The sequence below is a fragment of the Chroicocephalus ridibundus genome, chromosome 1 (assembly GCF_963924245.1).
Source record: "Chroicocephalus ridibundus chromosome 1, bChrRid1.1, whole genome shotgun sequence".
NCBI lineage: Eukaryota > Metazoa > Chordata > Aves > Charadriiformes > Laridae > Chroicocephalus > Chroicocephalus ridibundus.
Window position 1 is genome coordinate 215,852,875 of NC_086284.1, and position 24,886 is coordinate 215,877,760.

General features: G+C 45.5%; 1 protein-coding gene across 3 annotated transcripts in view; it reads left to right on the forward strand.

The window, feature by feature from the left end:
• Positions 1-24,886, forward strand: part of SFMBT2 (Scm like with four mbt domains 2) — a 127,496-nt gene that overhangs the window by 19,667 nt on the left and 82,943 nt on the right. For 2 of the 3 annotated variants that reach the window (XM_063323668.1, XM_063323666.1), the window contains 2 exons: positions 1,484-1,578; positions 4,903-5,143. In XM_063323668.1, the coding sequence (XP_063179738.1) occupies positions 1,484-1,578; positions 4,903-5,143 (336 nt within the window). Of the gene's footprint in view, positions 1-1,483; positions 1,579-4,902; positions 5,144-24,886 lie in introns of those variants that run through there. The other variant, XM_063323670.1, reaches the window with a different exon arrangement.

Consider the following 24,886-nt stretch of genomic DNA (forward strand, 5'->3'; position numbering starts at 1 on the left):
GTAGCCACTTTGTCACGGGAGTAAATGTTGATTTACGTCTTCGTATTTAAGCAGGTTAATTGAGTTTAAGGCAAGGAGTGAGACCTTAGACTTGATGCAGCAATGTGCAAAGCGTGTAACAGCGATGACAGCTCAGTGCTCCTCTCTGAACTCCCAGACAGATCTTTACCCTCCACCAGCTCTGTCTTAAAAACCCTCTTCTGATCCACTTTTTTCCCCTCGCCTATATATGTCTGGCTCCATAGGCAGCAAATAAAACCTGTATCTTCCCCTTTTAATAATGAGAGATTCCCATTGCACAACATAATTTTCTGGTCCTGAAAAGTGGAGACCTGTAGCAATAATTGCAATAAATTAACCCTGCCGTTTTCTTCATAAAACTGTCTGGGGAGGTTTCTTAATTCAGTTTGTCATGAGTCACTTTAATTACATCATGACCACGCTGATGAATGTTTGGGCAGGTAAGGGTCTTGCAGAGTTTGCCTGATAAATGCTTATTGCAAAGAGCTCATTGCTAGACTGTAAATATTTTTGCTCTGGGGATGAAACTGGGTTTGTGAGATTGCTTGGGAACAAAATGAAAACAATCAGATTTGGCTGATTTTCTGTAAGTGAAAGAAGATTTATTTTTAATTGTTGCTGTGTGTGTTTCGGCGATGGTTTGAGGTCTCAGCTCTGCTCTACTGAGCGCAGTTATAAAGAAAAAAAAAGTAAAAACATCAAGTCCTTCACCGTGGGGAAGGATCGTGTGGGGCAGTGGTGCGGATGGGGGAGGCGTGATGCAGAGCCTGCACCTGAAATGGGTCAAGGACAAGCGCAGGGAAGAAGTTGTTAATAGTGGTCTGGTGAGGGGTGGGGGGTGGGTTGGGCGAAAGCAGCTGTAGTTTTGGGGGAAGAGGGAAGCGCGGGGGCATTGGCTGCGACTTCTGGGTGGAGGGATGCTGAGGAAGGAGGAGAAGGGTGGCAGGACTGAACCTGGGGCTCCCCAGCCCCAAGGGTTAGGGTGTTTGCTATACACTCTGCTCAGCCGACAGAAGCAATGTCTAGTATTATGGCCACTGCTGTAATTAACAGCGCTGGGTGACCCGATTTTGGGGCACGAGCAAGGCCATCGAACCCTTGTGATAGCGGGCAGGCAGCCACCTTCCTTGCAGCAAGAGAGTCATCAAATACAAAATAAAAGAGCACAAAGTGCCTGTTGCGGTATGACTGGTTTGTTCCCCCGCTGCTGTGAAAGCAGAGTCATTTCTGGTCTCCAGGTCTCGGCTGATGAAATCCCAAAGTCTGCTGAAAGCGTAATAAGAGTCGGTCAAACTAGATAAGCACAGATCTTTAAAACAAGCTTTCTGTTTTCCCTTATGTTGGTGTTTATACTGGTTGCTATTCTCACCCTGAACTCTTCGACACAACTTTTGCCTTCTTTGGCTGTGTTTTAGGCTGCCTTTTTTTTTTTTTTTTTTTTTTTCTCTTCTCCTTTCACCAGATGAGGGCTCCAGCATTGAGGACGCAGACTTCAACTGGGATGAGTTCCTGGAGGAAACAGGAGCCAGCGCTGCTCCCCACACCTCCTTCAAACACGTACGTGCTTTGTCTGAGCTTTGCTGGTGTTGTGCGCGTTTCCTCTTCTGGTTTTCAGGGGGTCCCTGGAGAACTGAGGTGGGGTCTGACCATTTTGGGGAGAAATTGTCCCTCTGTGCATGCAGCAACCTGCGTAGGACTGGGCCCTAGCTGGCGTTAGGTGTTAGCTCAGAGCGCTGTGTCTATGCCACTGCCTTATCCTCTGCCTTGGGTTCAAATTTTCCATTTTTGAGGGCTTTTGCTCTCCTTTTGCTTATAATGCACTTTTTTTTTCTCTTCATCTGTTTTTTCTTCTCTATTCATTGCTGTCCATCCCAACCTGTGGAGATTCATCTCACAAGAGTGCTGTGTTTCTCCAAAGTTGTCCTCTTAATGCAAGGTTTACTGATTAGCAGGGTCACTCAACACTATTGTCCATCATGGCCCATAGGAACCCATCTCTCAGCCTCCTGCTTGGAGACGCTGTCTCAGGAGCGTGAGAACCGAGTACTTGGCTAGGTGATGCTTTTCCTGGGTAAAAACGTGGCTCATATAGACATCCGTGGTAGTTACAGCATGGTCCGTGGTTCTGGTCCATGTTAGCACAAGTAGCATTCGAAGTCTCTGAAATTTTGACTGATGAAGAAGATCAGAGCATGCTTTGAAGAAAGGACTCTGTCTTCAGAGCCCATCACGGTCAAGGATATTGTTGTTCGGGACCAGTTTCTCCATCCACTACCATTTGTTTAACCTCTTCCATTCAGCTCCATGTGTGTGATGTCACATGGGGACATCGGACAGAAATTAAGGCGATCTTTGTCACAGTCAAGGGTGTGCATGTGTGGCCACGTTGGTAGATTTTTCCAGGACATCTTTGTCATTCAGCCATAAGGCTGTGCCATCAGAGATGTTGAGGCCTAGTGAGAAGGTGGTGTGGTGCCTTCATCTGAGTAAAGCCACGATAAGTCATGGTGGTTCTCTGTCCTCAACTGCAAATCCCATGAGGTGCTGCTCATCCTCCTACCTGACCCATTGGATGTGGATAGCAGCCAGTTCTCCTACCGGTGCTCGTCAGTTGTGCTGGCTCTTTTCCCAGCTTCACTTGGCTGGTCTGTACACTCTGGAGGATGGAGACATCTTCAGCAGGAAGAGAGTGGTTTTAGCTGTGATGCTCTATGTTGCCTTACACCGAGTCTGTTTGCTGGCAGAGATGCCCTTTGGGAACAGCGCGGTTGTGCTGCAGCGAGAGTGAAGCTTCTCAAAGAACCTGTTGCTACTATAACAGAAGTCTCTATTTGGATGACTGCATTCACACTGTTAAACCTCCTTGGTCTCCAGGTGGTTCCTTGGCTTGTTTTGAAGGGGTAAGGAGAAGCAGCGATGGAAAGCCTCTCTGCCATCTACATCTGAACAAATAATACGATCCTTCATCCCCTATTTTGCTTCCATTTTAAAAACAGTTGAGTATTGCAGGACAAAGGACCATAAGGAGAATTACAGGGCAATGCCACAGGTTTATTGTAGAGTTTATCCTTGGTCCAGCAGCTGTCTGGTGAGGGCATTTTGTTCCAGGTTTCTGCTTGGGGCCCTAACCCAAATACCAGATCCAAGTGAAAGTTTTATGCTTCCTGAAGCCCTTAAGGATGTCTTCAGGTGCATGGAGATGCCCACCTCACCCTGCTGCTCCTGCTCATTGTGGTGTCTTGCAGCACCTCAGTCCTGGTGCTGGGAACAGGCCTTATTGACTATGCTTCACAATCTGAAACTTGATCCTCAGAAAACCCTGGGTTGGCCAGGAACCTGAAAGCCATCAGAGAAGATTATATTACCTGTTTCCCCTCTTTGTGTGATTTCCAGTTGCAAGTCCCTTGCCTCCAGAATGCCACTTTGGTCTTACGGTGAGCGCAAGGAGAAAAACTGCAAATGAACGTGTATCCTGGATTACTTATGAAGACGCTTGGCATCACAAGAGCTAGGATCCTGTTTTTTGACTAAGTAATACATGTCACAGACCTTCAATCTTAGACGATCTCCAAAGGTCCCTTCCAACTTCAACTATTCTGTGACTCCAGACATTGATGCTGATGGCAGTGCCCACACAAGTAAAGGCACATGGATTGTTGTTGAATGCAAGTAATAAATGGCTTTGTCTGGGCAGCACTTGTGTCATAAGCTGGAGTGAGATGATTGAGGGAGTACTGCTGACATCCCAGAGGAGTGCAGTGTTTTCTCTACGACTTGGCATCCTCAAGTCTGAGAAGCCCTTAGGTGGCCAAGTAGACCATATTATATTTATCTTTGTGACTAAAAGAGGCATTTTAACCTCTCATTTAAATGAGAAGTTATTCAGAGACAGTCTTAAACCAGACTTTATAATCTCTCTGGTTTCAGTAGGAGATAAGGTACTAAGAAACCTGTAAGAACTTGTCTTTTAAGCATCTTGTAAGGAGTAACAGGCTACCTTTTGGGTGATCTTCTGAAGACAAGGCTGTCATCGGAACTAGTGGACTGACACCAACATCCACCTCTTATTTATCAACAGCATCTAGGGGCATCCCACTGGCCCTTGGAAGATAAGTTATGGTGTGCCTACAGCAGGCCCTAGTGTTTAACAGCAGTCCCTGCAGTGTCCTAGAAGAGATGCACTGGCATCTCCAGTGCCCTAAGGCAAGTGTCATTTCCACTTATCACTGGTGAGATAAATCACTAGATGATCTCTAGAGATCCCTTCCAACTCTGAAGTTTCTGTGAAGTTTCTGTGAAATGGAAATGACATCTCCATCAGATGGCAAGACAATGACCCAAACTGTTTGCATCTTTCAGCCATGGGTCATACCTTATTTACCAGACAACGAATTGAGGCTTGATCTGCTGGGGATATATTTAGTGGAAATGCTCTTCTTGAACTGCCTGCTACAGCATTCAGCCCTTGATGCTCGTCAAGCCTCAAGAGGTGCTTCAGTGTTGCTATATGACTAATTATACTTGGGTTTAACTCCTTGAGGTGTTTAGTACCTGCATTTCTAGCACGCATGTGTCCTGTGATTTGCCTGATGGAGCTGTGCAGTGGGAAATGCAACTTCAGTTACACCACCTTTCTCGCAGGCATTAGTGAGATTTATGATGGGACCATGTGGGACGATTGGCATGATGGGATATATGCCAATGAAGTAGGAATGGTCCTGCCTGGACAGAGTGTGGGGGAGGTGGTTGGATTAAGGAGCACAATCAACTCATGTTCTATCCCAGAGATGCTCTTTAAGGGCAGCATTATATTGTTTAGCTGGGGAGGGGGTTTCCCTGCAAAGAAGAAAAGGTAACACCATGCCTTTCTCATTTTGTAAGGTTGAAATCAGCCTTCAAAGCAGTTTCCAACCAGGGATGAAATTAGAAGTGGCCAACAAGAGCAATCCGGACACATATTGGGTGGCTACAATCATTACAACATGTGGACAACTCTTACTGCTTCGTTACTGTGGCTATGGAGATGACCGCAGGGCGGATTTCTGGTGTGACGTGATGACAGCAGATCTTCACCCCGTTGGCTGGTGTACACAGAATAACAAGGTCCTGATGCCTCCAGATGGTAAGTTCTGTGTGTTTTGTTAAGGTCATGCTCTAGTGTTGGGCTGGTGGTTAAACTCCAGACTTGCAGTCAATCTGGAATGGGTGCTCCAGATCCTCAACTGGTGTTGGGTGATGCAGTCAGGGTCAGGTCCCCACCGGTCAATGGGTGATTCAGTTTGCCAGTCGGTCTCTAGCAAAGGTGCTTTCGCTCTAGTTGGTAACAACAGAAGGCGTTTCTATAGGAAGCTGTCTCAACAAGAAAATTTACTGCTAAATTGCAAAGCTGTGATTTTCAGTCTGGGGAGAAAATTGTCCTGTTCTTACAGGAAGGAGGGATGAAATTCAGAGTGAGAATAAACTAAAATAAGCAAGATCAGTTTGGGTGTAACCAAAACCAGAAGGTGGCTGTGCACTCAAGTGTTTTTCCCTGAAAGTTTGAACCTTCCATTGACAGATTCTTGAAGCTTTTAATGCCATTGGTAGATACACACCATTAAAGGTAGCTAAATTGGGTGATCATAGGTTATGCCACGTTCTGATTATCAGCTCTTAAGTGCACAAAAGCTGAATGCAAGAACTGTAGGTTACGGAGTGGTTTGTTAATAGTATAGTTTTATCCCCAATGTTAAGAAAAACATGGTATTTTTTTGGCTGCGTACAGCAGAGGAACAGCCGTTTGTCTTTACCACTACATAGCTCCAAGCAGAGGCGTACTTGTCACTGCTACTCATACGTATTCCTGCCATATATCCCATTTGTTCTGGATCAGGGGAAGAAGAGATGAATATTTAGCCCCCAGCTTGTGTGTGTACTTAAGCAAAGTCCCATTTAGAGATTATACTGCTGAAGTTATTCTTTTACTTTCTGTTGCATGTGACCATTGAAAAAGTATGTGTAGCATGTGTGATTTCTCCTGGTGTAGGTGTCGCCTGACCTCCCACTGAAGTGAGCTGTAGGCACGGTCTTTGAATCAGAGCTGAAATGGGCTCATTCCTGCCTTTCGTGTGCTGAACTCTGAACTAAACTTGCCTTTTTGTTCCGGTCTGTGTCTTTGGAATAAATAGAAGGTTGAAGTCTTGAAGACAGGCATGGCTGAGAAATCTGTTGGCTTAGCGCTAGTAAATCAAACTGATGTGAGAAGGGTTAGATATTTTATTGGACTCTTAAACTACCTTGTATTACATGGATTATAATCAATGTTACCAGAAAGGTATACAGTGCCGTAAACTAAATCTCAAAATGCCAGGGTCAAGGGGTAAGAGATCTTATCGACTGTTGTAATAGAAAATAACGATTGTTTTATAACCGGAGGCAGCTGCTTTTCATGGAAATGTTGGAATCTGCTCTTTGGGTTGTCGCTACTTTTGTGTGAATTGTCTTGCTTGAATGACCGCAAACGTGCAGTGCGTCATACGCCCTCTCTCCTCTGGCTGGGTGATGTAACTGTATACCAGGGTCTTAAATTTGGGCAGATGCCCTGTTTTGTTCTACCCCTCTCACCCTGCTTCCCATTCTCAGTGAATTATCTCTATTGATTACGTCTCAGTATGGTTTTCAGAAAGAATAAATTAAATACGTAGGTTGTAATTTCAGAAGAGATTTAATCGCTTAAGAGCTTGAGTCGTATTTTGGAATGTGGCATCGAAAAATGCCCAGGAGGATTTGAGCCTTCAGGACTTTTCTCCCTTGGAAAAGATGTGCTCATAAATGGCAGAGCTCCTCTGGGTGTTTGCCTGCAGGGATCAAAGGTGGGTTTTCAAAAGATCGTAGCTCCCGTTGGGACAGCACAGGGAAGAAGCCGAATTTTCAAGAGTGCCCCTTGCCTTTCCTAGGGAGAACTGAGCTCTGACCAGCTTTTAAAAGTAGCTTGTGAGCACTAAACTTACCGTATGCAGATGTCTGGAGTTTGTCCTGTGCGTAATTGCTTTGCTGATCAGTGAATATCTCTTACCGAGCCAAATTTCATTGCAGTTCTGAGAGTTTTACCTGGTGAAGCCTGCAGGATCAGACTTTGCATTGGTTATAGAGAAAGTGATGTTCTCTATGAGCTCCCGTGGAGGTTTTTTTTGCCTTTTTAGCATTGCACGCTATTTTGTGGCCAAACCTCTGGAAGAAACGAAAGCCAGCTTCAAATTGCATGGACTGTTTTCTAAGGGCCTGATTCTGCAGATTTTGATTACAATTGAGGATATCTGTTGGCAAGACCATGCAAACAATGTGTCCGGTTACCTGTCATTTGGGTTTGAGTTTAATCAGGAGCTGAAAGCTTTGGTTAAAAAGCAGATCTGCTAAGAAGGACTTGTTTAACGGGATAAATACCGGCACTGGGACAATGCTCTGGTTCTGCTTACTGATCAGATTGGAACTGATCTGCGCTCGTCTTATAAATGTGATGCCAGACAAGAATGGTACTGAGCGATAGGACGAAGAATTTCATTAGGTGGGAGAAAGATGCGAAAAAATGGGCTGGTTCTGTTTAGCAAATCAATAGAGCTTGATTTAACGTTCAGCGCACACAGAGCTTTTAAGGGGCAGCTGCCAAATAATTGTTGTTTATGATCCCAATAGAAGGAAGTCATTTAATTTACAGACTGTTACATGATTATTTATTGGGTGACGTTAGTATTGCATCATGGTGCCTGCAAGTATAATGTCAAGTCATGTTATGTCCTCCCATGACATTATGGTGCAGTGGATCAGAATAGAACTGCTCGAGCCAAATACTTGAGTTTGCAATAAAATGTATTGGCTTATGAAAGGATGGTGTGAGCGCGCGCGTGCCTGCGAGCTTCACCCTCTGCCCCCTCCTTCCCTGCAGGAAATCAAAGGAGTAAAATTGTAGTTACTTCAAGCTTTGCCATTAATTATATTTTTCTCATTACAAATCGGTGTGTAATTTGAATTGCAAACTCAACTATCCTGGCAGAATAGATCTGTTTACCATTCAAAGCAAAATGAAAATTATTTAAATTAGTTAATATAGAACTCATTTGAATGAATTGGATGTTTATTCATGAACTAGCTGAGGCAAGTGTGAAGCTGTCCTTATGGTCTGTAGCTTTGGCACTGATCAGCTGTAAAGTCACGTCCTGGGACAGAGATTTCTTTTTTTTTTTTTATTTTCTTTTTTTTATTTTATTGCATATTAACTGTGGTGTAGACCAGTGGGTAGCTACTGCCTGATGTAGCTGAGTGCGAAATTTTCATCCTTTCTGACAAGGCCCCTCAGCAATTGTAATACATATGAGGAAGTACAACCTGCTTCAGAGTTTCTTGACAGTGGCAAGGCTGCGGTGGTATAATAGGCTTTGTTTTCTGGACTATAGGGGTGGGATGTAACATAGACTTTCCATCGGTTAGTTAAAATTTCCCCATTATCTTAGCCTACATGCAAACAGGGACAGAATTTATCCCCTCCTGTGTCTTACCCAAACACTGTTCTTGTCCTCAGCGCAGAGCTGATACGGTTGGTTTTCAACATCTTCCATCCCTTGGGATGTTTTACCCATTGAGCATTAAAAATTTAAGTCTAACTAAACTTTCCCTTACTAGCAATTTCTTTAACTGTGAAAGGAAAAGAGTTGTCTTTCCTCCTTTAGCCTGTTACTTCCATGTGCTGTTTTCCTTTGTTGATGACAGTTGGGTTGGTGAACGCATTTACCATCGGGTAGAAGAGCAGCGTGGAGAACCTGACAAGTGTAGTAGTTAAATTATGCATTGTGAACCACGCGGAGAGCAGGAACGTCTTTTGATTGACACTTGGGTGTTTTTGTGCAGATTGCAGATTTACAGCTGAGCCAACAGAGCTGAGTCTCTCCTGGCACTATCTTAATGCATTCTGGGATGCGCTAAAGACACTGGACGACAAGATTATTGTGTACACTTGTAATTGCCACGGTGGTTCTGCTTTAATGTTATTGACAGATGGAAATTCAAATAGGGCATTTCTGTGTGCAGATCAACGCGGTAAGCTTCAGTCTGCTCGCCGTGTAAACCAGGAGACGGGAGTTGTAAAGAAATACAGCAGGGAGAGAACCAGGTCTGTATTTTGACCAGTTCATTTTTACAATGAACTGGTGCAGATGAGAAAACCTCTGAGCACCATCTAACCTTGGATTTGGTGATCAAGGTGGTCAGTCGTACTGCGACTATGTGTAGGGAAGCAGCCTTTACTTCTCTGTTACACCACTATAAGGAGGATTAAAGCTGAAAAGCCTGATCCTGGCGTGAAGTGAGTCCCTCTCAAATGGTGCTGAGCTTCATCAAGTGAAATAAGGGCAAGAAAGAGATGCACAGGCAGTGGAAGCAGGGACAGGTATCCTGGGAAGGCTATAGGGATACTGCCTGGTTGAGTAGGGATGGGGTTAGGAAGGCCAAGGCACAGCTGGAGCTGAATTTGTCAAGGGACGCAAAGAATAATAATAAGAAGGGCTTCTACAGGTATGTCGGCCAGAAAAGGAAGGTCAAAGAAAGCATACGTTCCCTGATGAGCAAGACTGGCAAACTGGTAACAACGGACGAGGAGAAGGCTGAGGGACTCCGCGACTCTTCTGCTGCAGTCTTCACTGGCAGCCTCTCTCCCCCCACCTCTTGAGTGGATGGACCGCAAGGCAGGGGCCGGGGGAGAAAAGTCCTTCCCACTGTAAGAGAAGATTAGGTTTGTGACCTCCAGAGGAACCTGAACATACAGAAGTCTTTAGGACCTGATGAGATGCATCCCAGAGTCCTGAGGGATTTGGCTGATGTAGTTGCCAAGCCACTCTCGATGATACTTGAAAAGTCATGGCAGTCAGGTGAAAGTCCCTGGTGACTGGAAAAAGGGAAACATTGCAACTATTTGTAAAAAGGGTAGAAAGGAGGACCCTGGGAACTACTGACCTGTCAGCATCACCTCTGTGCCTGAGAAGATCATGGAACAGATCCTCCTAGAAGCTATGCTAAAGGCACATGGAGGAGAGGGAGGTGATTTGAGACAGCCAGCATGGCTTCACTGAGGACAAGTCTGCCTGACCAACCTAGTGGACTTGTATGATGGAGTGACTACATCAGTGGACAAAGGAAGAGCTACAAATGTCACCTATCTGGACTTCTGTAAGGCCTTTGGCATGGTCCACCACAGCATCCCTCTCTCTAAATTGGGGAGGTATGGATTTGATGGGTGGACTGTGTGGTGCATGAGAACTGGTTGGATGGTCGCATCCTGAGGGTAGTGCTCAATGGCTCAATGTCCAGAAGGAGATCAGTGACAAGTGGTGTCCCTCAGGGGTCTGAATCGGGACCAGTACTGTTTAAAATCCTCATCAATGACATAGACAATGAGATTGAGGGCACCCTCAGTAAGTTTGTGGAGGACACCGAGCTGAGTGGTGCAGTTCACATGCCTGAGTTTACATGCCATCCAGAAGGACCTGGACAGGCTAGAGAAGTGAGCCCATGTGAACCTCATGAGGTTCAACAAGGCCAAGTGCAGGGTTCTGCACCTGGGTTGGGGCAATCCCTGGTATCAAGAAAGGCTGGGGAATGAAGGGATTGAGAGGAGCCCTGAGGAGAAGGACTTGGGGGTACTGGTGGATGAAAAGCTGGCCATGAACTGGCAATGTGCACTCACAACCCTGAAATCCTGGGTTGCCTCAAAAGCAGCGTGGCCAGCAGGGTAAGGGAGGTGACTCTGCCCCTCTACTCCACTCTGATGAGACCTCACCTGGAGTACTGCGTCCAGGTGTTGGGCCCTCAGTACAGGAAAGACATGGACATGTTGGAGCAGGTCCAGAGGAGGCCACGAAGATGATCAGAGGGCTGGAGCCCCTCTGCTGTGAGGACAGGCTGAGAGAGTTGGGGTTGTTCAGCCTGGAGAAGAGAAGGCTCTGGGGAGACCTTATAGCAGCATTCCAGTACCTAAAGGGGGCCTACAGGAAAGATAGGGACAAACGTTTTAGTAGGACCTGTTGCAACTGGACAAGGGGTAATGGCTTTAAACTAAAAGAGGGAAGATTTAGACTAGACAGAAGGAAGAAACTTTTTACAGTGAGGGTCATGCAACCCTGGCCCAGGTTGCCCAGAGAGGTGGTAGATGCCCCATCCCTGGAGGTGTTCATGGCCAGGTTGGATGGGGCTCTGAGCAACCGGATCTAGTTGAAGATGTCCCAGCTGATTGCAGGTGGGTTGGACTAGATGACCCTTAAAGGTCCCTTCCAACCCAAACCATTCTATGAAATACGTCATTAAGAGGGGTGGACATAAAGCATTTTGCTTGCCCAGACTTTCTGTGAAGGTGAACATCATAATTTGGTCACTATTTGAAATAGTTTTTTGTTTCACTCAGGTCAGGTTAACTTTTAGCCTAGATCCAGTCCAAATTAGGGGAATTTCACTCAGATTCAAAGTGCTGGATCTGATTCTGGGCAGGGTATGGATAAAAGAGGAGGTAAAACTTTTTTTAAAACTGTTTTAAACCACAGCAAACCAGGTTGCCTTCAAATTAAAACTTGCTTTCTGCTTTTTTCTTTTAAACTATTGTCTGAATCTCTCACTGAGTTTGAGGGAAGGGAGAAGTGGATCTAATTGGCCATGTCAAAACTTATGTTGTGAGGACTCACCGGATTCTGCGTAGTCAAAAGGTGGTTGGCTGTGTTGCTCAGCTGATTTGTGTGCAAGATATCAGATAGATTAATAGATAGATGGAAGAAATAAGTTAACTTTGAGCCAGGTTTTCCATTTTGTTAGTGCTCAAGTGAAATCATCGATGGATGTAGTGGTTATAACAGATGGTGGGGTTGGACTACAGCAGAAACTAGTGGGATTGAGAGAAAAGGGGGCACACGGGTTGGGAACAGGAGCAGTATTGGGAGATGGTGAGACAGGAGCAAAGAGAAGACTGGGCCTTGAGCAGTCTCTTTCTGCTCGGCGTGTGGATTTGGTGACATTCAAGACTCCCTAGGTGCACAGGAAGCATTTTTGAGGGGCACAGCTTGGGGTGGTGGTGGTGATGTGGCCCATACACTTGCCTTTCAACGTCATTCTTGGAAATCACTTGTGTCTGCAAAGCTTGTCCACAAGTTCTTCAGAGGGTGACACAGAGATAATGCTTCTGAAAATAGATGAGAGCCTCCAGAGCTTCTCTCTCAGAAAATGAGATCCTGGATGTTGGTGGTTTTCTTTAACTGAAGCCAACTTTCCCCTGGTAATCTCATCCCAGAGGAAATAAAACTTAAAACTATGCCTGCAGGTTCTGTGATAATAGCGCAGGTAGAGGGATCAGATGGGCAGGGTGGGCTTCTCCTTTTATCTTTGTGAGGAGCTGGCTCGCCTCCACCGACTTATCTGAGGTGAGTTTGCTTTTCTACTGGTATAATTGAGAGCAGATCTGGCCCCAGTTTAGTTCTTTCACTGAAGGCTCACCTGAAATATTACTTCCTAAGAGCTTGAGGCTGGAGAAAATCAGTAGGCATTCACTGAGCTTACGCTGTTTTACATCAGCTAAGAGCTGGGCCCTCGAGCCAAGTAAAATGAAACTCAGAAATCTTCTTTGGCAGGTTGTACTGTCAAAGGCTGTGGATGTTTCTAAAGTAGTATGTAGATTTTTTTTTTTATATCTTCTTTGCCCGATCCTTATCCTCTTATTCAGTCAAAGTTTAGACTAACCTGATGTAAATAGATTGCAGGATTTCTTTATTTTAGATACTGCAAATGGCTCCCAGTACAGTGTTTCATGTGTGCTTTTCAAGTCGACATTAGCAGACTATTAATTATGCAGGGGTGACGTTAGCATAAATAACTAGTCAGCAAATAAATGTCAATTAAATAGTCTATTAGCATAGTAGGCAGCTTTATGCATTGGCGTAGAACATTTAGCAGATTATACTTAACGAGCATATAAAAAATAGCGGTTTTTTTTCTCTTTGCTCTCCTAATGATGGCAGAGGGGAAGAGACGAAGGGAGGTAAAAATAATGCCAGCTTTGGCTCTAGAGCCGGGGGTGTTTGGGCTAAAATTTGCCCTGGCAGCAGCCATGCCAGTTGACTCTGATGTCTCTTGGGAGCTGGCAGCAGCTGGAAATCGCTGGAGCATATCGTGGCTTGGCATCTCCCCGCCGGCCCCACGTAGCCCCTCGCAGACTTACTCCCAAGAAGTAAATATTTCCGTTAGAGCACCCATGGGAGTTTTTCCTTCCCTTCCTTGACGTGACACGGTCATGGGATGTGAAAACGGGAGCCATGTGACGGCTCAGTCTGGGACGTGAAAATTCAAGAGTTAGCCCATTTCTCGTGCAGCATCAGTATAACGTTGCCTGAACGAGGAAAATGGTCTTCTCACTGCTGTGTGAAACTGCAAATCTTTTGGATTTACTGCTGGCTTTAGTTACTTTCAAAAGACTTAATATTGCCAAGTGAGGCCCTTTTGGGGTAAACTGAGTGTAACAGGCCCCCGCCTGTCTTTTGGGAATGTAAGTAATTGTTTGAGCGATTGTGTAAATGTGGCACAGCCTGGGCAGCGGGACAGGCTTCGCAAAAAGTTTGGGTTGTAGACTTTATCAAATGCAGAGTTTTCGAGCATCTCCAGGTCTGCTGGGCTGGAGGTCAACCTGTTCCATTTCGTTTTTCCTTTTAATATAATTTTTCAGGTCTGCAGGCACAGTTGCAGAGAACCTCATGGGGATGAGATGCTGGCAGGTTGTTAGGTGGACTCGGGAGTAGAAGATTTATCCTGGTGTTTCTGTTGGGGAAACTCAGACAAAGAAACACTGTGAGTGGGAAATGTGAGGTGTGCGCTGCTCTGGCTTTAGCCAGGACTGCCATGAGTGATGGAGGCTATCGAAGGGAAAAATCAATCCTTGGTTAAACAAAGGTCCTTTTGTTTCAAGTTTTTCGGGGAGTGCGGTGGAGGTGATCCTCAGGGAATGTACCTACCATGAGCTGCCCAGCCTCGGCTCTGCATTGACTTGGTGGTTTAGGTATGTGGCCATGGGCTCTCTGCTAAGGGGAAGATTTCCCCTGGGATGAAGCCTCATCAGCTGGGGTCACCTTTTGTGCTTCTCTGTTGAGTTTTTGGTGGAACTGACTTAGAAAAGGTGTTTTTCCCCTTCACAAACCCCATAAATGTGAAGCCTACGCTTTGTTCTCATCAATATTTTCCTTTGGAAAGAAGTTGTTGTTTTTCCCCTCAAAAATGTCATGACAGTTGTTTCTGGGATTAAGTACCCAAAATGTTGTCTTGAGCTGCAGCAGTGCCTTATGGGATTCATACATGGGTGCAGATCCCTCCTTGCCCTTTAGCCTGGGTTAGACTTTCTCTGACGAGGGTCGGGTCTCTTCTTGTGGAGTCATCCTGAGATGTCTTCTCCTTGATGCCCCATGAGGTGCTGGCTAAGCCCTTGCTGAGGATCAGGCGTTTGAAAAACCAAAGCCATGCAAGATGGTTTAGGTTTACAGTAAAAAAAACAAACCCAAACAATCCAAAGCTTGCACATGAAGTAGACTCTGTTTATTAAAAGCAAGAAAAGAACACACTTTAATCAAAACCTAATTTTCCAGTGAGAAGCCGTTTCAGCAGAAACATACCCACCAAGCCTAGTTTCCAGGGACAACGACATCTGCTTATGCTGTATTTATATTTATTTATTCTCACAAACAAATGGAGAAAGGGAAACAGGAGCAGGCCTGACCAGACAGCTCGTGGTCCAGCGAGGCAGGATGCACATGGTGACTGTGGCCACCAAAACTGTGTGGGACCCTGGAGTGCACCTAAAGTACCTGCTCAGCATCCCTTTTGGGGTACTTTTTTATTGTTCAGGATTATTTGGGGAAATTAGATTTGGCCTGCACCCAGATTAGCTGTCAGTGCAACTTCTCAGAGAGTGGCAGTTTCACTAATGCAATTGTCCCTGCACGGTCTTAATGCAAACCCTGGATATTTTTGCACGCTTATGGGTGGAAAGTACTTTAATTTATCAGTGAAACCTATTCTCATTCCTGTGCTGGACTGAGCTATACAGTCAGTAAACCGAGTAAAACAATATTACATAGTTATACAGCTAACACTGAGGAGAATATAGCACTGTTTACGCTAGTGTGTTATTAACTTGGAGCATGGGTTTAATCTGTAGGCTGGCTGACAGCCAAGGAAGGGTTCAAGAAGGGGTTTCACCGATGGAATGAGGTTTGATAATGAATGACTCGGACATATGGATACTGAAATAAATGCATGTTCTGAGTGCTTTTCCCTTACTTGGGGATTGTTTGTCCTGACTTTTATTTCCATGGGTTGCTACCGGTGCATGGTGCCTTCCTCCATAAATGAGTGATGTTGCCGTTCCCGTGGGAGGAACACAGTAAAGCAGCAGTGTGGTTTGCAGCACTGTAGGGGTCCCTTTTGGGTGGTAGGGGGAAGGCTGAACTATTTTAACTTCAACTAGCCTGTTATGATTAAGGAAGCAACACCTTGTGTACAAGCAACAGTGGAGCTGAGGATCAGGCTTATTGCAGTGAAAACTGAAAGCCTAATCCTTTTATAAACAGTCTGGAGGGGGATGGAGGTGGGGGAACGAAAAGCAGTGATTTTCGTGGACTTTGACAAGTTATAAATATATCCTGAGAGAAGCCAATAGTTTGGAGCTTTATGAAAGATTTAATGAATAAATATTTCATGCCCACATGGTGCTTCTTCAGTAACGTGTGCTGTCGGTAAAAAGCAATAAACAAAGAACCTCCTTCAGGGTTTGTTTGGGCTTTTAAATTAAACTAATTTAATCAACTTTTTCAGTCAAGCTTGATATTAGTTCATTTCTGTACACAGCACTGTACGTGGATCTGTTTGTTTTCTCCTGATACCTGTTCTCCTGTTTGGAAGATGCTTGAATATCAAAGAATGAGTCATTTCATCCTGCCCCTGTGGTGTGTATCTGGGTTTTCAAGGCAGAGAGCAGAGTCTGACTTTCTCCTTATCATAGAATTGTTCAGGTTGGAAGGGACCTTAAAGCTCACCTAGTTCCAACCCCCCTTCCCTGGGCAGGGACACCTCCCACCAGACCAGGTTGCTCAAAGCCCCATCCAGCCTGGCCTTGAACACCTCCAGGGATGGGGCAGCCACAGCTTCTCTGGGCAGGCTGTTCCAGTGCCTCACCACCCTCACAGTAAAGAATTTCTTCCTAATATCCAATCTAAATCTCCCCTCTTTCAGTTTTATCCTACAGCTGGAGGAGCCATCCATCCTCTACCATCCCAGCTGTAGGTGTTATGGGTCCCCAGCTGAGGTTTTCATTATCCATCAGGGATTTTGCTTGAGAGCGTTGGGCATTCCTGAATGTAAGCGGGCAGGCATCTTTTGAGTTTTGGAGTTCTTCAGCACCCAGTTTCCTCCTGTGTGAAGGACCAGAACTGGCCAAAAGTGCTCTGGAGTCTGGCCCCAGGTGGGCAGCAAGGCTTGCGGGCTTCTGCACTGGTTTGCTGCACAAATTTGTGATGGGAGATTGAAATGCTCCTCTGGCTCAGGCTGTTGGCAAAGCTGTGGCTCGGATGCACTAGTATCATTGCCTTATGGTTCACTGTCACAACAAATGGCCAGGAAGAGATCAGGATATGTATTAGCTCTGTGCTCTGTGGCTTTGTGATACTTTAAAAAAAAAAACCAAAAAAACCAACAACAAACAACTCCTCAGAGACATGATTTTTCCTTGGGAACAGCAGGAGTGTAGCCAATTGATTCTTTCACAGCTGGACCATGCAAGTGAAGAGCAAATAAGACACAGTAGGGAGGTAAAAGCGAGGGTGACAGGAGGGGTAGAGCTACCTTTGGAAAGGGATGCTCAGTGAGTTGAGGATCTGCTCAAACTGGGGCACTGATGCACCTTTGGACACAGGTGCATGGAATGGGGCATTTCTCAACTTCTTTTGCTGTGAAAAGTGCTTTTCCCCCCCCCCCCCCCCCCCCCCCCCCCCCCCCCCCCCCGATCTAAAGGCACTTATTTTTGTAGTGGGCAGCTTTGGGAACTGAAATTTATTCCTCTTGGCTGGATGGTGTGCGTCCCTATGATGTTTGTACCACACTATGGGCAGTGACAAAAAAGAGGGGTTGTATTAGAAACTGAGTAAGCTTTGCTTGTCCAAACTCACATAAAGCTATATTTAATTTATTTCTTAGTGTTATTAGGCAACGTGTGAGATTGTGTCTGTACAGATCAAAACCCAAGCCCTTTGCCCAGCAAAAGGGTTCATCCTCGTCAAAGATTGATGGAGCAAAACTCCTTGCAGTAGTGCTGAGCTCCAATAGTTGCCTGACCCAGCCTGACGCATTGGCAGAACCTATTTCTGCTGCGGCTCCTGACCTCCTGCAAGGAAAGCACGTTTTGCTGGGACTCAAGCTCTGTTCAGGGTGCTCGAAGGGCTTAAGATGAGCAGTTGAGACCCCACGGCTTCGCCTTCTGCTGCTCGTAATTCTGGTCACAGTCGGCAGGGTAACACTGCAGCCGCTGCTGTGACTAAACCATTGGTTTTGGAGTTGACATTTAGTACAAGTTGTGCTGGAGGAACAAAGATACGGGAGGAAAGGAGTAATTGCAGCGCGAGGCAGAGACTGTGAATGAGAAGCTGCATTTCCAAGGAAACATTGCAGGAAAAGGCTGTGGGCAGGCATCAGGTTTTTCTGTGAGTAGAAGTTTCCTGAGATTTCCTTGTTCTTTAGCAGCAGATGAAATGGGGTGGATTTTTGGAAGGTGCATTTGAGACCGTTTTAGGTAAAATCTTGCTTTGATGACTGTTGCAAAAACCCCTTCCTTCCATTACACAAACCAGAAAAATCCTCCTCTCAAGGCATTTAGGTGCCAAGGGATGGAAGGATGTAAATTATTTTACAGTTAAAGACCCTAGGAGGGTCCTAATAAAAATTTGGTTGAGAAGACAGTAAGTTTTAGAAGTATTGTCCCTGGGGCTCTGTGTTGAGCCACCATTTGACATCATCCAACTATTTGGTGCAAACCATGTGAATACAGAACAAAATGTATAATGGCTGAGATCTGTGGCTTGGTGAGTTGTCATTGAGGAGCAATGTCCTTGTTCAAGCAAAGACCCCTGAGCTGTGGGCCTCAGTCATGACTCTGGAGATCTCCACGCCTTGAATATCCGGCAGTGCCTGTTTTGAATTCTTCTTCCACACTCTCACACCTTCTGGGGCACGTGCTCTGATGCTGTGGAGCTAGAAAGCCCAGAAACCATAGAAAAATGAGAAGATTGACCCTAAAAGCCTAGTAGTGGATGCAAACTGCTCTTTTTTTTTGACGTGGTCAACTTGACTGATGTCCAGCTGAGTGCGTTTTTTATAAAATGTTCTTTAAAAATAATAATCAAGAGATTGTAAGTAGCCATTGTTGGTAATTGCCTATAATTTCCCTTCCCCAGTCTCCCGTGACTTCCTCCAGAGGAGTTTTGGAATGGAAATGCTGTCTCAAGTGTAAGACTAGGCCTAGGTAGTTAATGTGGTGATATAATAAGTAGAACATAATCAGACGTAAATAATCGCTATTGGAGACGTCTGTGGAGACTTAAAAAAAAACCCTACCGTTCATACAGTTTTGGGTCTTTATGTCAGAGGAGGAGGTGACTTTTTGTGCATTGCTGTAGGAGCAGGGAAGGGTCAATAGCACAGTGGACTTGATCCAGAGCATGCTGAATGCCGTACATGATGTACATGTTTCTTCAGTGGACCTTTTTTGATCAGGTTGAAGATTAAATTATGCCTATTAGAGCTGAGCAGACATGAGAGGCTTTTCTGTGCTCTTTTAGGCCAAGGACAAGCCAACGTGTCTAGTGTCATGTTTTCAGCGGAGCATTCCTTTAGATGCACCTAGGGGCACCTCAGATTTTGCTCAGGAGGAGCATGCATATAGGGAACTTGGGAAGCTGCTCGTGGCAGATGCAGGCGCCAGCATGATCCCGAGCCAGCTGTGACTTACACTTGATTTTTCCCTCATTACGCATGTTAATGTGGGCTCCCAGTCACCGTTGAAGGGGCTTGCTTCCTGAAGCAGACCATATGCTCCTGGAGCCCATGGAGGTAGCTGTTACGCAGTGCAGAGATTTAAGTGATGCTCCTATAAAGCATTTTCCTTGTCACAATTAAAAATCAATTCCTCTCACCCATATTCCAAATTCTGGGTCAATTCTGGACTTTTTGCACGACATTGGAAAGCTCTTGCTCTGAATTCCCAAATGGTTTGTTTCTGTGTCTGGGTGCGTGTGCTCTTATTCCTGTTTGATTTTGGTCACAAAAGAAAACCAAACAAACAAGCAAATAAGCTTAAGGACGTGCTGAAACCCTTCCTGATTGATGGTTCATTTTGCGTTGTGAGGCAGAGCATGTACCTCCTGCGTCTGTAGCAAGAAAAGCTTTTTCCCCACACTGTCATTGTTGGGAACAGATGAAGAAATGAGGGGAAAGTCAGCATTTTCAGGTCCTGGTGTAAAAATGCAGCTACTTCCTAAAGTGCTGGAGTTGCTCTAGAAGGCGTATCCAGGGAAAACTTTGCCAAGCTCAGGAAACCATCCTGCTACGTATTGTACTAAGTTTTACTGAAGAGGCCGTGCCACGATGAGTATAGAGCCTAAAGAGACAAGAAGTAAATCCTGTAATTTTCCCATATTAAGTAACTCTGGGAAGGTCACTAATGAGTCCCTGGCCATGTAAGGGATCTACACCCTGGGTATTTGACTACTGAAGCCAACTGTTCCATAGGGTCTTGCTTTGCTTTGAGCCATTCTGCTATTGTCCTTGGACTTGTCATCCTGGACATCAGGAGGTGGCTCCTATTTGGAAGCTCTTTTCCCTGTAGAACATCTACAAAATTTATTTAGAAACAAAGAAGCCAAAAAAACTTGGAGGAAACGTTGTGTGCTGAAGATGAGATTAAGAGCTCAGAAACCAGCTGAATGAACCATGGCTCTGCACTAAGATGTGGGAGCCTTCGATTTAGCATTTGGGTTCATCAGAGCATCATCGCCTCCATTCAGCGCCTCCCAGAGTGATGGAGAAGTTGAAGTTTTAGAATTCAAATAAGGTTTGGAGCACTGTGGAAAAGCTGCTGGCATTTCAAATCCTGCAACACGTCGTTATTCTCATTTCAGATGATGCCTTGCATAATGTTCCACGTTGATCTCTGATTCAGATCTAAACTCTTCAAAGTTTGGGGGATGTTTTTGATCCTGGGATTTATAGTTCAAGCCCTTTTCTAGTTTCAAGTAGGAAAACACATGTTTAGCAAGCGCAAAATGAGCCTTGATGGAGTATTTCTTTGATGGTGTTGCGATGATGATTATGAATTTACATCTTGTGCATAGGATGTTAAGCACCTCATGGGGCCTGGCTGTGCTTAGACTGTACCATTAATTTCGGGAAGGATGCATGATGAATGCTCATAAGGCCCCCCCCTAGGTTCTGATTTGTGGCGCTTACGTCACGCAGCCGAGAGGCTCCGAAATGATTAAATGGGGTTCGATCATTAGAAGCTGGCAATGCAATTCTGATTAATTACAGAATGCGCTGCAAAGTGCAAAATGAGTTTTTGCTTTTTTTATTATTTAAAAAAAACAACCCACATATGTTTCTGCTTCGTGGGGTGTCAGAAGGTGAAGTCATGGTAAATGAGGCTTGTTGGCTGTTTCCGTGATAATTTGACAGCGTGCTGGCTCGCTTGTGGGTCATGGGGATGGTTAGATTTCCAATATCGTCTCATACTCTGGGCACGAGGAATGAGATTTGGGGAGAACCATGGGCAAATCCTTAAATTACAGCTAGTGTGTCCTGCTTTGCCGCTTGTACTACACAGCACTGCTCCTCACCAACCCGAGCATTGTGGCACCAGCCTCCCACCTGAGTTCTGTCGGGGTTTTCCCCCAAGGTATCACTCTGCTTCTCGTCTCTGAGATGCATCTTTGCCCTTGGGCTGGGGGTCCAGGCTGAAACTAGTGGTGGCTTGCTTTTTCTTTCAAATTGCTGCTCCTGTCTTCAAAATAAGACATGGTTTGAAACCGCAAGTCTGCGGCCATCCAGCCAGGGACGTGTTTCACCTGCCTGTAGCCATAACACCTAATAATCTCAGATAAAGTGAGACTAGACGCTTAAATTTTAGATAGGTTGTGTAGGGTGAAGTGAATCTTGTAGTGTCTGTCTAAAGGCAGAAAAAGTAAAAAAAATGTGCTTTTGGCTGTTTTCTGAGGCTCATGCGTATGTGGTGAATTTGGTAACAGAAGAAAACCCTTTAACCATTAACCAAAACTTGCATCCTCTTTTTTTTTTTAATTGATGTGTCCCACCAGAGCTAAGAAAGAGTTGTCTTAATGATTCTTCTGTAGTGTATTAAACAATACAGTGCATGCAATGAACTGCAAGCATCATCCCTACTAATTCTCATTTTTCTGTAGAAGATGGAAAATGAAAAAAAAAAAAAAAAAAAAAAAAAACGAAACCCAGAATGGATTTCTTGGACATCAGGTTCCTTTATTTGTCTTCTATGTTTTGGTGCTTTTGTTCATAGTGGATATTTGCTGTAGACTGTTGGCATTGCCAGGGAAAAAAGGTAATTGTGCAGTGAACTGGTTTATGCTTTATGTAAGAACATTGTTCTGCTGCAAATTTGCTGCATTTTACAGAGCTGTCTCCAAAGAATAGCCTTCAGAAAGCGACCGCAGGATTTAGAAGTGCGAAAAGGCACTTAGTATGTGAGATAATGGGATAGGGTTTGGAGGCGTGAGGTCAGAGCCTTGGGCACAATGTTTATACTGCCATGACATCCCCTTACAGAGTAGCCCATAACTTTTAGATGTTGCTATGCCACAGACTCCGTTTGGGGCTAGCCTGTGAGATCTCAAAGAGACAGGGCATAAAAGTGCCTCTGATGCCTGTTTGCAGAGGCGAGCCAAGGGGAGAGCGTTTGGCGTTTGGATCAGGATCAGGTAACCTCCAGACCTCCTTTCCTCCCCTTGCTCCACATTCTGGCATCAGAGAGATCTGGTGCAATGCAGTATTATGTGAAAGACCCCCAGACTAATTGATAACAACTATTGGCATGGTCCAGTGTGTGCCCAACGGTGGTCAGAGATACCAAGTCAGAGTGCGAACCAAGCTGATGGCTACATTGCAATAGTTCTGGCTGTGTTTATTGGTGCTAAGTTGGATGGGGATTTATCCAGGAATTCCTGCATTGTGCTTTGTAGACATACCTTTTTCCTCTTTCTACGTTTCTCTTCTGGAACTAGTACACAGGGAGCATATGAAGTGCTATGCACAGGATTTACTAGGCCGATGATGGGCAAGCAGGGCACATACATCCTGTGCCCGCAAAGATGACTAAATGCTTTCTTGGTTTTCACCCAGAGGGGTTATAGTTTGGAAGCAAATAGCTGTGCAGGTACCTGCTAAGTCCAGTTTTGTGCAGGGAATCTGGTGTACGTACCTGCGTCTCATATACGTGCGTGCATAACCCATCTCCTGCAGTCCCACCCTGAGGTCTGTAATCTGGGCTGCTTCTGAGCACTTTGGTTAAGGTGCTGATTTTGCCTGGAAGAAACAGCTCGTACAAGATCCTGTACCTGGGTCATGGCAATCCCAGGCACAAATACAGGTTGGGCAGAGAATGGCTTGAGAGCAGCCCTGAGGAGAAGGACTTTGGGGATGCTGGTGGATGAGAAGCTCGACACGAGCAGGCAATGCGCGCTTGCAGCCCAGAAAGCCAACCACATCCTGGGTTTCATCAAAGAAGTATGGCCAGCAGGTTGAGGGAGGTGATTCTGCCCCTCTACTCCACTCTGGTGAAACCTCACCTGGAGTACTGAGTCCAGCTCTGGAGCCCTCAGCAGAAGAAGGACATGGACCTGTTGGAGTGGGTCCAGCAGAGGGCCATGAAGATAATCAGAGGGCCAGAGCCCCTCTGCTATGAGGACAGGCTGAGGGAGACAGTTGGAGTTGTTCAGCCTGGAGAACAGAAGGCTCCGAGGAGACCTTATAGCAGCCGTCCAGTACCTGAAGGGGGCTACAGGAAGGATGGGGAGGGACTCTTTATCAGGGAGTGTAATGATAGGATGAGGGGTAACAGTTTCAAACTGAAGGAGGGTAGATTTAGATTGGATATTAGAAAGAAATTCTTTACTGTGAGGGTGGTGAGGCACTGGAAGGGGTTGCCCAGAGAAGCTGTGGCTGCCCCATCCCTGGAGGTGTTCAGGGCCAGGCTGGATGGGGCTTTGAGCAACCTGGTCTAGTGGGAGGTGTCCCTGCCCAGGGAAGGGGGGTTGGAACTAGGTGAGCTTTAAGGTCCCTTCCAACCTGAACCATTCTATGATTATTTTCTATTATCTCTATAGGATAAAAATGGATTTAGAAATTACAATCAAAATACCAGGTTCCCCCACCCCCACCTTCCCTGAATGCTCCCAAATTGCTGATTTGAACAAGGTGTTCATTAAGACTCTTGGGTCTGAAGATTGGGAGTTTGAGCTCTCATCACACATGATGCCTCTCTCCTGCTCACTGAGCATGGCGCTTAATGCAGGCGGAGGAAAAAAATAATCAAGGAACGTACGTGGAGGCTCAGGGTTAAGTGGCGAGAGCCGTGGAGTTTGGATGCTCATTTTCACAGTGAGCCGCCACCCTAATGGACATTGATACTAATGATGGAGGAACCCCCGTGGTTATATGGTTTGTTCAGAGCTTTCAAACGCTGGGCATTGCCTGGCTTTCTGAAATACCTTCCAGGAAATCTCTGCCTGCGTGGGTACACGTCTGAGGCCATTTAAGGCAGCCATTCCTGCTTCATTTCTAATACTGTTGTTGATAACAATGAGATTTAGTTACCTCGTACCCAGAAATGAATTGGGCAGGGAGCAATGCTATTGCTACATGTAAAGAGTGTGCAGGCTTACAGTCATACGGTCTTAGGTAAGAAATTTTGGAGAAGTAGAAATTTTCGCTTGCTCTCGGTGAGACACCGTGACCTTTGTAGTGATGCATCACGTTTCCTCCTAATTTATCGCATAGGTAGCCAAGAATAAAGTCATCCCTTTTTTACACTTTTTACAGTCATCCCATTCTTTGCATTGGATGCTATAGCAAAATCAGAATAATCAGCTTTCATTCACGCCTGCAGATAGAAGAGAACAGATAACTGACCCACGTGAAAATGTTTGTGTCTGGAGGATCCTTGGCGTTCCCGAGTAAGCTGCCAGGTGGCTGCTTGTCCCGGTTTGGGTCAGGGTAATGGGGTGTTTCTGTTGTTTGGTGACTAGTCTGGATGGCAAGATTTCAGAATTGTGCTCCAGGTGAAATTAATGTTAACAAAAAAAAAAAAAAAGTAGGGTTATGCATGGTAAATGCTTTGAAAAGTTGAATGCGTCATCCTTGAATGCCACTCTGTCGAGGGTGGATGGCTGCAGGTGGCTTGCAGCTCTGTTGAGAGACGAGGCGAATGAATTGGTTGCACCCCCCCATGAGGCCGAGGGTTGGGACGAGATGAGCTTCCCTCATATCTCACCATCTCCCACTTGTGTCTTGCTCTCCCTCCTCCCCAGTTCCACTACTCCTGAGGGAAAGTGGTGCCGCATCTCGGTGGTCCCTGGCTGTGCTTGCGTGAAGTCTTTGTACAGCGAAGGGACGTGACAAGTGCAAATAGAGCTGATAAATTTGCTGCTGTTCTTTATCTACGTAATCTGATTGCAATTGATAGATAATGCCACCAAGATAGAGCAGAGCTGCTTCCCATTATCAACACACTTCTCCTTTTTATCCC